This window comes from Diceros bicornis, chromosome 11 (genome assembly GCF_020826845.1).
Source record: "Diceros bicornis minor isolate mBicDic1 chromosome 11, mDicBic1.mat.cur, whole genome shotgun sequence".
Taxonomy (NCBI): Eukaryota; Metazoa; Chordata; class Mammalia; order Perissodactyla; family Rhinocerotidae; genus Diceros; species Diceros bicornis.
The window spans coordinates 46,323,612-46,338,908 of NC_080750.1; the positions used below are offsets into that span (position 1 = coordinate 46,323,612).

General features: G+C 35.6%; 1 protein-coding gene across 1 annotated transcript in view; it reads left to right on the top strand.

The window, feature by feature from the left end:
- RXFP1 (relaxin family peptide receptor 1) overlaps positions 1-15,297 on the top strand; it is a 91,600-nt gene that overhangs the window by 70,565 nt on the left and 5,738 nt on the right. The window contains exons 11-16 of the mRNA XM_058549819.1: positions 856-927; positions 2,847-2,918; positions 7,743-7,814; positions 11,222-11,293; positions 12,217-12,288; positions 14,790-15,019. Coding sequence (XP_058405802.1) covers positions 856-927; positions 2,847-2,918; positions 7,743-7,814; positions 11,222-11,293; positions 12,217-12,288; positions 14,790-15,019 — 590 coding nt within the window. The remainder of the gene's footprint in view (positions 1-855; positions 928-2,846; positions 2,919-7,742; positions 7,815-11,221; positions 11,294-12,216; positions 12,289-14,789; positions 15,020-15,297) is intronic.

Sequence of the window (15,297 nt, forward strand, 5' to 3'; positions counted from 1 at the left end):
CTTGCATCACCGGGCGGCCCCCAGCATTTACTTTTGAAAGTATATTCCTAACCTCAGCTAACTCTCTGTTCTATAAACTTCCACTGTAAACCTAGCGATAAAAGAGAGACAATAAAAGAACACCTTCATGATAACCACGAAGAAGACAATAAAACATAAATTTTCTGACAAATTTTGCTGCTCGGTCCAGACTTCTATTGATGACGACGTAGTGCCATACAGCACGGGAGCTCAAGTAGGGTCTATAAGCAGCTCCCTGAATTGGGAGTGGAAAGCCAAGGACAGCCTGTGGGTCTCCCTCTGCACTGGCCTATGTGGCAATATAATAAAGCACACAGGGGTGTTCTCAGTGGTAAAAGGCTATTGAGAATTTTTTCTGGGGAGGGTTTAGGCGAGGGAGGTAGATGCTAAATATTGATTTGGGAGCAGCAGCTTCTGCAGCAATAATAGAATCTTCTGCAGGCTGTAGCAAAATAGGATCCCACCACTTAGAGAAATGCCTGGACAGCTGCTCAATACAGTTCACTAGTAAATACCTGTTAGTAAAGTCGGTATTTACCATAGCAAAGGTTTTCGATTTGGCTTCTCATTCTCTTCACATTTCTCAGGGTAACATACGTTCCCCCGTGAACACATGATACAGATGTGACTCAAAATATTTTTACTATTAACACAAAAAAAGAAATATTACATATATCTTATTCCAGCTATTATGTATGCAGCTACTTGTAAGAATCTGCGCGAAATAAACAGTACGTGAAAAAAGATTTTATTAGAAAGCAAATAGTTCTCAACCAATTTATTTCTGTCTGTAAGTAAAATTTAGCCTTATTATCTTTTATTTTTATGTTTCAGGGACTTTGAAGGCAACCGTATTCACAATTTAAGAAATTTGACTTTTATTTCCTGCAGTAATTTAACTGTTTTGTAAGTAATGTTTTGTCCTTTTTAAATAATGTTATACGTCTTTACAAACAAAATGGATCATTTAAGTGAACAAAAGCTAGCATAAACATGCATAGTAATTATGGCAAGTGTTCACTCTTAAAGTTTTTTGAAACCGAAGCACATGGGCAAAATTATTGAAGTTCAACCTAAGGGTGACCATAGATTCACAACATACATCAGTCATCACAATGGCACTGTATTATCTAAGACCTGTTTTTCTCAAACTTAAGTAATATCCATTTTAATGGAAAGAAATTCTCATAGACCCCTTAGAATCAGTCCTTGGATCTCAGTTTGAGAAACACTAAGTTCAAGTCTTAATCTGTAAGAATGTTTGCCCTTTGCAAATTATCACTGTCAAGATTGTGGGGAAAATTTAATTACAATCAAAATGAAAGAAAAAAATACTGCAGAATGTTCACATCCCTGAGTATGTAATTGTGGACACCAGGTTAAACTTTAGAACATTATTGAGTATAATTTCTCTTTATGCCTCTCTGATCTATTTTAAATTCCCATCGCCTCTTCCATGAAAGTGAAGGATGCTGGGGCTTCCTTCGATATAAAAATACAACTGCCTCATTCACAGTTTATTTTCCCAGAACAGTATATTTCATACTGTGGGCTGCAACTCACAAGTGGGTAATAAAAGCAATGTAGTATGTCCTGACCAATATATTTTAAATGAAATAGAATTTAGTTAAATTGAATAAAAATATAAGAGTGCAATTGAGACAATTAAATGTATTGTTTCATGAATCTTAGGTTGTGTGGGGGTATTTTATGTCCCAATGTAAAATTCATTTTTTGTTACTGTAGGTTACCACAGGAAAAGTTTGAAAACCATTATGCTAGAACACATAGCACCCCTGTGTATAGGCAGTGCAATAGCTACCATGGATACAACAATAATTTTTCTCCAATTATGCCTCCCCATTCCAATGGATTCAAAGCCACTGAAATATCTGAACTCTTCTGCAGAGAGTTCAGCAGTCTTCATTTGCAGGTTGTTCTGTTATCACTTGTGCAAAATAGTCCATACTAATCGCCCAGAGGAAATCAAATTGCACCTAAAGGACATACACCAAATAGATATCCAGAAAACTTAGAACTTCTTTTCTATTCTACTTGTATTTGTTTTTAAAGAAACCTTTGTATGAAGAAATCATTTGTGAGTTTCCTCTTGGCAAGAGCTTGTGCTTTTCTGGTCCAGGGATGCTGGGAAAAGGTGGTAATGGTTTGGAGGGCTGGGAGGAAATAAATACTTAAGGATGGGACAAGGCCAACTTCCAGGCATGTCACACAATGTTTAAAGAATTGGAAATCCTTTGAAAACTTTTCTATGAGTTAGTCCTTTATGCTAGCTCATAACACATGACATCAGTGCAGAAATGAACTGTCAAGAGTTAAAGTCTGATTCAGCATCCCAAACTAGAAATTTTCTGAATTTATCCAACTTAGACTTCCTTAAGCAACTCCACTCTAAGTCACATCAACTACCAAATGTGTCTGAGTAATATGGTAGGGGGAGTATTTGTTAGACAGACATGCTACGCAGACTGAAGAGACAACTCTAAAACATCTCCCTGTGCTCTCGGTTGTATGATATTTAGTCTATGTTCTCAAGAATTGATGTTTTCACTATCTCCCTTGCAGAGCTCTTTTCTATTTCACTTAAAAATTTGAATAATATTTTACTTTTATCATCATTAAAAGATTTGGGAAATTTAAGGTTAAAATTAGATTGGGTAATTTATCATACAACTTCAAAATATCTTGATGTGAAAAATGCACTATATACAATTATCTTTGGTTTTGCAGGCTGTTAATCTCCTCTCTGATAACTCATTTATCAGTTACCTCGAGAAGCTACAACATATTTTTTCCTTTACTTTCAGGGTAATGAGGAAAAACAAAATTAATCACATAAATGAAAATACTTTTGCACCTCTCCAGAAACTAGATGAATTGTAAGTTTGATTAAACATATATTGATAAGAATTTGCTTTCTACTGTTTTAGTTCATACTTGTTATGCATAGATGCTTTTATACATTTAAGAAATATTTATTATGTCTTTACCTAGCATTATTTATATACACCTTGAGCCACAAAGGAATTCTGATAGCTTTACAAAAATATGCATAAAAGAAAAAATATAAAATAAATATTTGAGGAAAGTGAGGTAAAAGAAATATAGCTGCCGAGAAAGAATAAAGTCAGAGTAAATTAATATATAAAATACATCCTGCTACCGAACCAAGCGGGTTTGCCTCCTGGTGAGTAAATAAGACTACACCAGTGGAAGTTGTCTCACAACGTAAAGTGTATTTACAGCAAATAGGAGGCCATGGGGAATCATTTCCAAAGTCATGGCGTCCCAGAACAAAGAGAAGCAGGAACTTTTATTTTGGTTGGGGAGTGAATATTCAAAAGGGAGAGGCGGGTATTCGCTGGCGCAGGCTCAGTTGGAGAACATGCTTCCACATAATGAGGCCTAAGCTCCTCCTGGAGAGATCTTTGCATTAAAAATAAGGCAAAGGTCATGGGCATAGCTCTTGTGGTGAGGCTTGGTCAGTTTCAGGATGGCTGGTGGTTACATCTCCTTAACATACAAAAGGAAAAGAAACAACTTGGAAAAACAGTTAATTGCTTCCAAACCCACCTTTGAGTTTCTCAAGGCACCTAGTCGTGACAATCCTACATCACTCTATCCCACTGCTAGAGAGAGACAGCAAATTTGTCTTTAAGTTTCCTAGAGAGTTAGGATTCAGAGACCATAAGATAAAAAGACACCACTTTGCTGATTCTAAAGCCAAAGGATAGTCTTGGATCTAAAAGGAAATTGGACACTTCCTTGGGTAACATTCCAACCTATGATAATGGAAGAGAGAGATGAAGTTAAGACAGCTACTTACCATGTCCCTTTTTAAGATCAATGACACAATTCCAAAGGGCATTAACACAACTCTATGATGAACCAAAGTCTTGTGGTCCAAGCACATAGTAGCTGATTGTCAGAATAAAAAGTATGTAGAGCAATGGATGAAGTGCATGTTCTTCAGACAATTTTTTATTTTTTAGTATTAATTCTCAATCAGATTTTTGCTAAAATTTGGGCTAGCAACTAGTTTGATTTTGTGTTTCTAGAAAGAATATGGAGTGTGGACAGATCTACGTGTTTTGACAATTAGCTGGGCTTACCATTGATTTATTAAAACTTTTCCATAAAAATTAAAGAATATAACTAGAATATTTCTCTGCATACTGAGATAGGTGGAGGGAATACATGTGCCACAAGCAGGAATATTCCTCGGGAAACAATCCTGCATTCTGTTCTAAAATATCAATAAACAAGCCATTGAAACGCCAATATTTTTTTCCATAGCCATTAGCCTGAAACATTTTTTGGTAGGCAGTACCAATCATTCACAAAATGTGCAAGAAAATCTCAGTAGATATTAGAACCAAGCATCTGTTGTAACAAGTCTTGATATCTGGCAATTGAACCATGTTGTCAGCATATAGGAAATTGTTTTATTCTCAATAGTAGGGAAAGGTTCATGTAGGTGATCCAAAGGAATTATCTAGCCATCACAATACAAGTTAGTGTAGGGGTCCATACTTTTCCTTGTTTTATCTTGCTCGCAGCCACTCTCTGAATATAAGAAGGCAATTCCTCGAAATCCTAACGTCCATGGTGGCCGTAAGGTGCAGGTATTATGCAAGTATCAGTAACCAGCAGTAAACATGGAACACAAACGGCTTAGCCCATAACCAGTGCTAATCCAGGTTCAGGGGTAAAGGAAAGAGCAACAATAGCTGCAGAGAGGGTAACCGAGGCCAATAATTAGTTTTGCTTAAAGCCCGCCTACTCCCATGTTAACCACTGGCCTGAAACATCGGATTTACAAGGATAAAAAGGGCATGGTTTCTAGGAGACTACAGTTTTAAACGGCTGGGTCTGGATCTAAAATAAGAGGATGAATCTCCTTTTGAGAGAGGATTGGACTATACTCTGTGCCCCGTCAGGCTTGATCACACTAAAAGAGTTAATGAGGGCAAATAAATTGGCAGGATTCACTTGTCATAGTAGACTTTAAGTAGTTCTGGTTGCAGAAAATCTTTGCAACATGCTTGATTTAATTTATGCTTCTCAAGTCAACCACTCTAGGTGATGATGTGTTTCCCAAGCAAATTCAGAAATGGACCTCGAGTCCAATCAAGTCTAGGTCAACTTTCCTAAACTGAAACTGAGAAAATGGTCCTTTTACATGTCACTTAGGATCTAGGCCAACAGTATCCCATTACATGATTCATGCTGTAAGAACTATATGTCAGAATTATCTCCAATAGCCGAAACCAGCACTCCCAACAGAAACTGTTGAACATGACATTTGGAGTTTTAATATCCTAGTGGACTACTCTACATCTGTTTTTCACATTGCCGTACTAATATGATCAGTATTTTACTTGGCTTCCCATACAAAGAACTAGAATTGTGCTGCCTCTGTTACCCAAATATGAAGTAGACAGATTCAGTCTATTAATAGTCTTCTAATGGGGATGGAAAGAATGGCTAGTCCAAAACTAAGCTAGATACTGGATAGCCCAAGATGAATAGGTATAGTACTTGTACTCAAAGAACTCACATCCTTCAGAAGGGAAGCACATATGTACAGAAACAGTTTTCATATAATGTTATATATAATGTACATGTTTTTGTGCCATGATAGAAGTGTGCACAAGGAGTATGTAGGAGAACAGACAAGAGAACGCCTAACCTCTCTGGTCACAGGGGAGTGACATTTGAGCAGAATCTTGAAGGACGAATAGAAGTTCACCAGAGGGCCGGCCCCGTGGCTTAGCGGTTAAGTGCGTGAGCTCCGCTGCGGGCGGCCCGGGTTCGGATCCCGGGCGCGCACCGATGCACTGCTTCTCCGGCCATGCTGAGGCCGCATCCCACATACAGCAACTAGAAGCAGCTATGACATACAACTATCTACTGGGGCTTCGGGGGGAAAAAATAAATAAATAAAATCTTTAAGAAAAAAGAAGTTCACCAGAAGGACAAGAAGAAAAGCTTATTACAGGCAGAAAGAAGCACCCAGGCAAAAACATGGAGGTTAGAATACTGAGGTACATTCAGCCCATGATGAAAGTCATTGTGACTGAGTAGAAAGTGGTAGGAAATGACGCTGGAAAGATAGACAGTGGCAAGATATTTAGATATTCAACGACTTTTTATGTTGCGCTAAGCAGTTTTGATTTTTTTCTTTTAGGCAACAGTAAGCTATTGAAGGGTTTTAAGAAAGGGATGAAATTTTAGAAAGATTCCTTTGGTAGTCAAATCAGAACAATCTATCTTCATTGACAATTCACTCTATAAATATGTAAATAACAAAAAGTCTCAAGGTTCAGTTTACAGTATGAAAATAAAACGTTTACAGCAAAGACATTTATAATATAGATTAGATATTAGCTACTTATTTTTAGTGTTAAAAACTCAATCTAAAACTATCCTGCCCTTCAAAACTGAATAATTTAACTTTTGACTTATAAGCACTCCAATTTACATAACAAATAGAGCTATTCTCCTACCTCTCCCTGTGTCAACTAATAGGATTTGGAGATAGATAGGGAAAGTGGTTAGGCTTTCTCTTAGTGTCTCTTGATCACACTGGAGAACTCAAGCCTACTGAAACACTGTCGCGTTTAGAAGAATCTGAGGCCTTTCTTGTGAGAACTCCCACTGTCAAAGCTACCACAATAGCAGCTACTGTCAAAAATCTTCTTACAACTAAGCTGCAAGATCATACCATACTAGGCAGCCCGACCTCTATATGTACATAAGGTAACACACAAAATATCCTGCCCTGGGAATATATGAGATCTGTTGTATATCAGCTGTGAAAGAAACTTGCACCTGAAATAATCCACTTCCATTTGAAAATCATAATGAACCCAAGCAAAAGAAAAAATTAAGCCTCCAAAGCATATTCCTACTCTAACGTGGAAGAAAGGAAAGAAGGAAGGGAGGGAGGAAGGAAAAGGAAACAGAGGCATAGCACACATACTAATTAAATTAGAAAATTGTATCTGTTAGAACCAGATCAAATACTGTTATGCAAAATAACCAATAACCATTCTATAGATAAGAGAGAGAAGGTGAGTTTTATTTGAGCCAAGGTGAGGATTATAACCCGAGAAGACAGTTTCCACAAAGGAAAAAAGCGTTCCGGAGAAAGCATGGTTTTCAGTACAGTCTTATACCTTTTTAGAACAAAGAACATACATTAAACATGCCCAGGACATATATTCATCAAAGTTTCCAAGAGGTATTCAGTTACAAACTAGCAGGTCAACATGATTCTATTGTTGAGAAAGGGACTAATACGAGCATTACCAATAGGGTGTAGATGGGGAAGTATTCATTCTTATCTTAAGAGAGTGCATTCCTTAATGTTTAAAGCAGGTGTACAATGTATGTTTGGTAGGCCATAAGTAAGGCTTTAGTTCAATCAGTTTTGAACCAGAAGTTACCAGCATATACCTCGATATGCGAAAATCTCTTGTCAATACCATCAAATATTTGTCTCTGACTGAGTGATGCAATGGGATAAAATATTTTTATCTTTTCCCATTTCACTCCCTTTTTAAAAAACTTTTAGACTGCTGGTAATTCATATAACTCATTGATAGCATTGTTAAAAAGTTGTATAATAGTTTCCTAATAAATTACAGAACAATGAATAAAATCTTAAGACAATAACATGTTTACATTTATTTCTCTAGGGATTTAGGCGGCAATAAGATTGAAAATCTTTCACCACATGTATTTAAGGATCTGCAGAAGCTCTCACAATTGTAAGACTGATTTTAATTTTGTCATTTCATTTATCTTTTCATTTCTTTTATTTTTTAAATTGTGATAAATTTACATAACATAAAATTTACCATTTTAACAATTTTAAGTGTACAGTTCGGTAGCATTAAGTACATTCACGTTGTTCTGCGACCATCACCATCATCCATCTCTAGAACTTTTTTATCTTCCCAAACCAAAACTCCATACCTATTAAACAATAACTCTGCATCACCCCTACACACACCAGCATCCACCACTCTACGTTCTGTCTCTATGAATTTGACTACTCCAGGTACACCATATAGGTGGAATCATTCAATCTTTGTCCTTTTCTAACTGGCTTATTTCCCTTAGCATAATGTCTTCAAGGTTCATCCTTGTTGTAGCATGTGTGAGAATTTCTGAATATTGTTATCCTGAATAATAACATTAATTAATTAAATTAATAATTAGTAATTAATTGATTTAAATAATATCATTCTAAATAATAATCCATTGTGTCTGTACCACATTGTATCTATCCATTCATCCATTGATGAACACTTGGGTTGCTTCCACCTTTTAGCTATTGTGAGTAATGCTGCTATGAATATAGGTGTACAAATACCTTTTGGAGACCTTGCTTTCAATTCTTTTTGGTATATAGTTCCAGAAGTAAAATTGCTGGATCATACAGTAATTCTATTTTTAATTTTGTGAGTAAAGACCATATTGTTTTCCATAACAGCTATACCATTTTACATTCCCACTAGCAGTGCATAAGGGTTCCCATTTCTTCACATCTTGAACAACACTTGTTATTTTCTATGTTTTTTTGTGTGTGTGTGAGGAAGATCAGCCCTGAGCTAACATCCATGCCAATCCTCCTCTTTTTGCTGAGGAAGACCGGCTCTGAGCTAACATCTATTGCCAATCCTCCTCCTTTTTTTTTTCCCCACAGCCCCAGTAGATAGTTGTATGTCATAGTTGCACATCCTTCTAGTTGCCATACGTGGGACGCGGCCTCAGCATGGCCGGAGAAGCGGTGCATCGGTGCGCGCCTGGATCCGAACCCGGGCCACCAATAGCAGAGTGTGCGCACTTAACCGCTGAGCCCCGGGCCCGGCCCTCTATGTTTTGATAATAGCCATCCTAACGGATATGAAATGGTATCTTGTGGTTTTGATTTGCATTTCCCTAGTGATTACTGATGTTGAGCATCTTTTTCATGGGCTTATTGGCCATTTGTATATCTTCTTTGGAGAACATCTGTTCAAGTCTTTTGCCCATTTTTTAATTGGGTTGTTTGGTTTTTTTGTCGTTGAGTTGTAGGAGTTCTTTATATATTTTAGATATTAAATCCTTTTCAGATATATGATTTGCAAATATTTTCTAGGTTGTCTTTTCACTCTGTTGATAGCGTCCTTCAATGCACAAAAGTTTTTAATTTTGATATAGTCCAATTTTTCTGTTTTTTCTTTTGTTGCCTGTGTTTTTGGTGTTGTATATAAGAAATCATTGCCTAACCCAACGTCATGAAGCTTTTCCCCTATGTTTTCTTCTAACAATTTTATAGTTTTAGCTTTTATATTTCAGTCTTTGATCCATTTTGAGCCAATTTTGTACATGGTGTAAGCTAAGGGTCTAAGTTCATTTTTTTGCATGTGGATATCTGTCTGGTTTTTCCCAGCACCATTTGTTGAAAAGACTATCCTTTCCCCATTGAATGGTCTTGGCACCTTTGTTAAAAATTATTTGACCATGTATACAAGAATTTATTCCTGGGCTCTCTCTCCTATTCCATTGGTCTACATATCTGTCTTTACACCAGTACCACATTGTTTTGATTACTGTAGCTTTATAGTAAGTTTTAAAATCAGGAAGTGTGAGACCTCCAAATTTGTTCTTCTTTTTCAAGATTGTTTTAGTTATTCAGACTCCCTTGAGATTCCGTATCAATTTTAAGATAGATTTTTCTATTTCTGCAAAAAAATGTATCATTGGGATTTTGATAGAGATTGCACTGAATCTGTAGATTACTTTGGGTAGTGTTGACATCTTAATGATACTAAGTCTTCCAATCCATAAACACAGAATATCTTTCCATTTATTGGTATCTTCTTTAATTTCTTTCAGCAACATTTTGCTTTCAAAGTACAAGACTTTCACGTTTATTCAATTTACTCCTAATTATTTTATTCTTTTGATGCTACCTTAAATGGAATTGTTTTCCTAATTTTCTTTTCAGATTGTTCATTGTTAGTGTATAGAAATGCATTTGATTTTTGTCTGTTGGTTTTGTATTTGGCAATTTTGCTGAATTTTTTTATTAGTTCTAACAGTTTTGTGTGTGTGTGTGAAATCTTTAGGATTTTCTACACATAAGATCATGTCAACTGTGAAAAGAGATAATTTTACTTCTGCCTTTCCAATTTGGATGCCTTTTATTTTCCTTTCTTGCCTAATTACTCTGGCTAGGACTTTCAGTACTATGTTGAATAGAAGTGGTGGAAGTAGGCATCCCTGTCTTGTTATTGATTTTAGAGGAAAAGCTCTCAGCCCTTCACCATTGAATATGATGTTAGCTATGGGCTTTCATGTATGGCCTTTATGATGTTAAGTTTTCTTCTATTCCTAGATTGTTGAGTCCACTTCATTTCTTCTATACAATTCATTTTTTATTGTCATTCTTCCTCTCTTTCCTTCTTTCTGTAATTACCACCACCCAACCGGTCCCCCCTAACCCACCTAACTAATGGTCTAATCTAGAATAAATTTCTTAAAAAGAGAAATTGCCCTGAGAAGCTCCTTTTAATCAATGATTCTTGTTTCAAGGTGTTGTTTTACATAGATTCTGAAATTTTCTCCATTTAAATTCAGCTGTACTGTCACTCTGATCTATGTCTCTTTGTTCCTAGCTGTAGTCTTTTACTTTTCATTTAATGCTTCATAAATCGCTGGTACAATATGCCACTCTTTGACATAAGATTTATTGTAAAAAGTATTCGATGTGACTCCATTAATTCAAATTTTGACTAAATGAGATTTTTTTTTTTTTAGTTTAAGCCACATCTGCTCCTAGGCATGTGAAGTAGGTGTGGTTTCTCTCTGGATACCCTACCACTACTCTGGGAGTCACTTCTCTGGTGGGAGTCATTTCTTGACAACTCCACCTTTTATGCTCTTGTCGTCTTAGCTCTCTCTCTATCACTAACACAATCATAGAGTACATACTAAGAGCCAGGCATTATTCTAAGTGTTTTATCTCCATTAATTCATTTAAATGTCCAATGAACCCTATGAGGCAAGTGGTATTGCTGTACTTTTGTTGTTAATGTTTAAAAGTAACACAAAGTCAACAGATACGCTTTCTCTTTACTTAAGCAATTTCTAGAAATGACCTATTGCTGCCTTTTTTTAAAAACAGGAATCTTTCCTATAATCCAATCCAGAAAATTCAAACAAACCAATTTGATTATCTTGTCAAACTCAAGTCTCTGTAAGTACACACCTGTGGGGATAGTTTTATGATGAAATTGTTATTCATATATTAATAGCTAATAAATTCTATAAAATAAGATTTATAGAATATTTCAAATTCTATAAATTATTATTTATAAAGAAGCTTTATTCCCGGGATATTGGGTTAAGCTCCACAAAAACATATAAGATGAGAGCTCACTGGGCTATAAACAAACAGATAGCTATTAGTTTTATCTTATATACTTATAAACTAAAAATTAGTTAAGGATGAATCATTTTATGTTTTCCTATAATCACCAGGAGCTTATATTGGATTGTTTGCTTTGATCTTCTGTGCACATCCATCTATGCATATTCATTCCTCAATTAGTACTGGGTATCTAAGAATTTATTACCACCATCTTTATTCCAAGATGGAATATTATAGATTATATAAATCATTACTTGCACCACACACACACACACACACACACACACACACACACAAATTTCTTTTAGGATCTAAGAATTGCCTAAAAAGATAAGCTTCAGTTCATTTAAGTGTTTCCTCGGTAAAATTACATTTTATTAGAAAAAAAATTGTTATTTCAAAGTTATTAGAAAAATTTCAAAGATGTAAAACTCCTCTGCTATTGTAATATTGGCTAAAGGATAATGCTTGTTGATTTATTTCACAAATATTTATTGAGTAGTTACTATGCACAAAGCATTGTGCTATGATCTATGAGGATCCAAAAAATTCAAATAGGAGAGATATATATGTATAAATAGCAGAATCAAAAAGAAGCGGAGAAAGTACCTAGGGCAGGCTGAGTATGAATGTTTGGTTCAGAATAAGTGTTAACTAACAGCATTTTATTAAATTGTCCTTCACAAAAACTCATTTTATTATACCCTGTATAATATATGTTATTTTGACAATTAATTTGATATTTTTAGCAGCCTAGAAGGAATTGAAATTTCAAATATCCAACAAAGGATGTTTAGACCTCTTATGAATCTCTCTCACATGTAAGCAGATGTTTTTCTTGTTCTTCACCTTGATTTTAAATTTTTATGTTTCCACACGTATTGTGCTAATACATCCATACCCAATGCAGCCAATCTATTAACATTTTCTACTGACTGATTTACCTAAACAATAACTAACTCTTAAAGTGTTGATATTGGGCAGGGGGGTGGTGATTTTTAGTTTTCCATGGTTTGGTAAAATCAAAGGAGAGTTTTTGAATGTCAGAGAACATGAGTATGGAGGGAACCCACTCAGTCCTATAAGTTCTCATCTCTGATAGCATTTATACATTTTGATTTAGCCTAATGAGCTAGTAATTCATACACATGGTATAAGTGTTACCAGAAGAAGTAGGAATTTATATAAGCAACATAATATAATTATAAATAAATAATTACTGTAAATGGAGGAAAGTAAGGAAAAATCCTCCTGAGTGAAAATTGTCCCCAAGGGCAGGGCATGATTGGAGCAAGTGTATATGGATAAAATGGTGAACTTTGAAAAATCTTTTATTCACACAGTGTGTCTCACTGTACCGTTGATTACATGCTTTAGAAACATTTTCTTTAATTGAATGTGATCTTATAGCAGGTATTAGAATAATCTTCATGCCAGGGTAATTAATTCTCAATAATTTAGAAAGTGTCATGTCAGCCACCACCACTCTATAATCCTGCTGATACTTTAAGTCTAATACAGGACACTCTGCTTTTGTTCTTTATAATTCCTCAGAGAGAATGCTTATAAAGGTTTCCTTGGTTCCACACAACATAAAACACTCTGACTAAATTAAGCAAAACAGAGCCTATTGAAAGAAAATGGTGTAGCTCACAAAATCCAAGAAAAAACTCAAGGAACAGATCTGAATTGGGCAGAAACCATGGCAGATCTAGGCATCTAAGCAGCAAGAGTTAATCAACAGGACAATATCCTGTAATTGTCAAACTTTTTTTTTTCTTTCTTTTACACTGCCACAGCATGGCTTGATAAATAGTGTGTAGGTCCACGCCCAGGATCCGAGCCTGCAAATCCCAGGCCGCAGGAGCGGAGAGCAGGAACTTAACCGCTATGCCCCTGGGCAGGCCTGTAATTGTTGAGCTTTTATCTTGTATTACTACAGCTTTTTACACGACGAAGATCATTGATAGTTTTTGCCAGAACACATGGCTTTAGAGGCAGACAGATCTAATTTGAATCTCAATTACTACATTTATTAGAAAATTTCTTGGGAAATAATTTGCCTCCAATGAAGACTCATCTCCTCCTATGACGATACTAATACCTATCTCATGGAGTTTATTTGAGAATTTATTCCTGATACCTAGAAGATGCTCAACAAATGGTGGTGGTGGTAACACAGTAGTAATTATTGATTAACCAGATGGTGTCTTTATCAACAAGGAGGGTCTCTCTATTGATGAAAGAATTCATTCAACGAATATTTATTGAACACCTTATTATGTACCAAAATCTAGTGTAAGAGGTAGGCGTGTTAGCAGGTAGTTACAGATCACATAATAACTTCTGTAATAGAAAAGCCATGGAAGCACAGAGGAGAAAGCACTTAACTCCTCTTCCCCTGAGGGTTAAAAGCAGGATCAGTTGCAGCAAGATCAGGAGCTATGTAACAGTCTATTTACATATAGCAAACACTAAAAACCCAATAAAAGTTTCCCTGGATGGATTCTCTTGAGCGCATGCTAACAGCTTATTTATACAGTCATGCATTGCTTGATGACAGGGATCTGTTCTGAGAAATGTGTCATTAGGCGATTGTGTCCTTGTGCAAACATGATAGAGTGTACTTAAATCAAGCACAAGAGAAAATGATGCAATCAAGAGACGCGGTAAACACAAGGTATATGAGGTTGCTGCTGGCATAACATGGTGTTCTGCTTCACAGTAAACTTTTTTTTTAAGTAGAATGAGTAGAAGAGATCCAAAATAATGATAAAAAGTATAGTATAGTAAATACATAAACCACTAACATAGTTGTTTATTATCATTATCAAGCATATGTACCGTACATAATTGTATTGCTATACTTTTATATGACTGGCAGTGCAATAGGTTTGTTTACACCAGCATCGCCACAAACACAGAGTAAGGCATTGCACTACGACATAATGATGGCTACGTCATTAGCTGATAGGAATTTTTCAGCTCCACTATAATCTGATGTGACCGCCATCATATATGCGGTCCCTTGTTGACAGAAAACTCAATATACAGCACATGACTGTATACTAAGACATGTCTAATGCTTGTATATTCATTATGCCTGTATGCTGCTCTCATTCACCCATTCTTTCACAGTAAAATCAAGTCAAGGAAAATTAAACTTAAGTTTAAAGCTCCAGTATCCCTAATGTTTGACATTCCTCTGAGTCTCATTTATTAAGACATTGTCTTTCTAACAAGAAAATATAGAAAATAAATATTAATGTATAGTGACACAATTAAATTTAAAATCTTATTTCACCTTCTCTTTGTACATCAGATATTTTAAGAAATTCCAGTATTGTGGATACGCACCACATGTTCGCAGCTGTAAACCAAACACTGATGGAATCTCATCCCTAGAGAATCTCTTGGCGAGCATTATTCAGAGAATATTCGTCTGGGTTGTATCTGTAGTTACATGCTTCGGAAACATCTTTGTCATTTGTATGAGACCTTATATCAGGTCTGAGAACAAGCTTCACGCCTTGTCAATCATTTCTCTCTGCTGTGAGTATTTCCTGGTTGAAGAAGAATTATAGTTTTGAAATATATAAAAGCATTGCTATTAGAAAATAATTAAACAGAGTGGTAGAATTATGAAATTTTTAAAATTTCTCCTTTTTGCTTGTATATTGTTTTCACATTCACTCCAATGAAAATAAAATTACTTTAGTGATAAGAAAGAAAATAAGTTTTTAAAACAAGAAAATTCAATCACCTTACACAGATTAATAAAGTTCTCATTCATTAGTTTTGTCTCATGAAGCTCTCATTTGTTAGTTTTC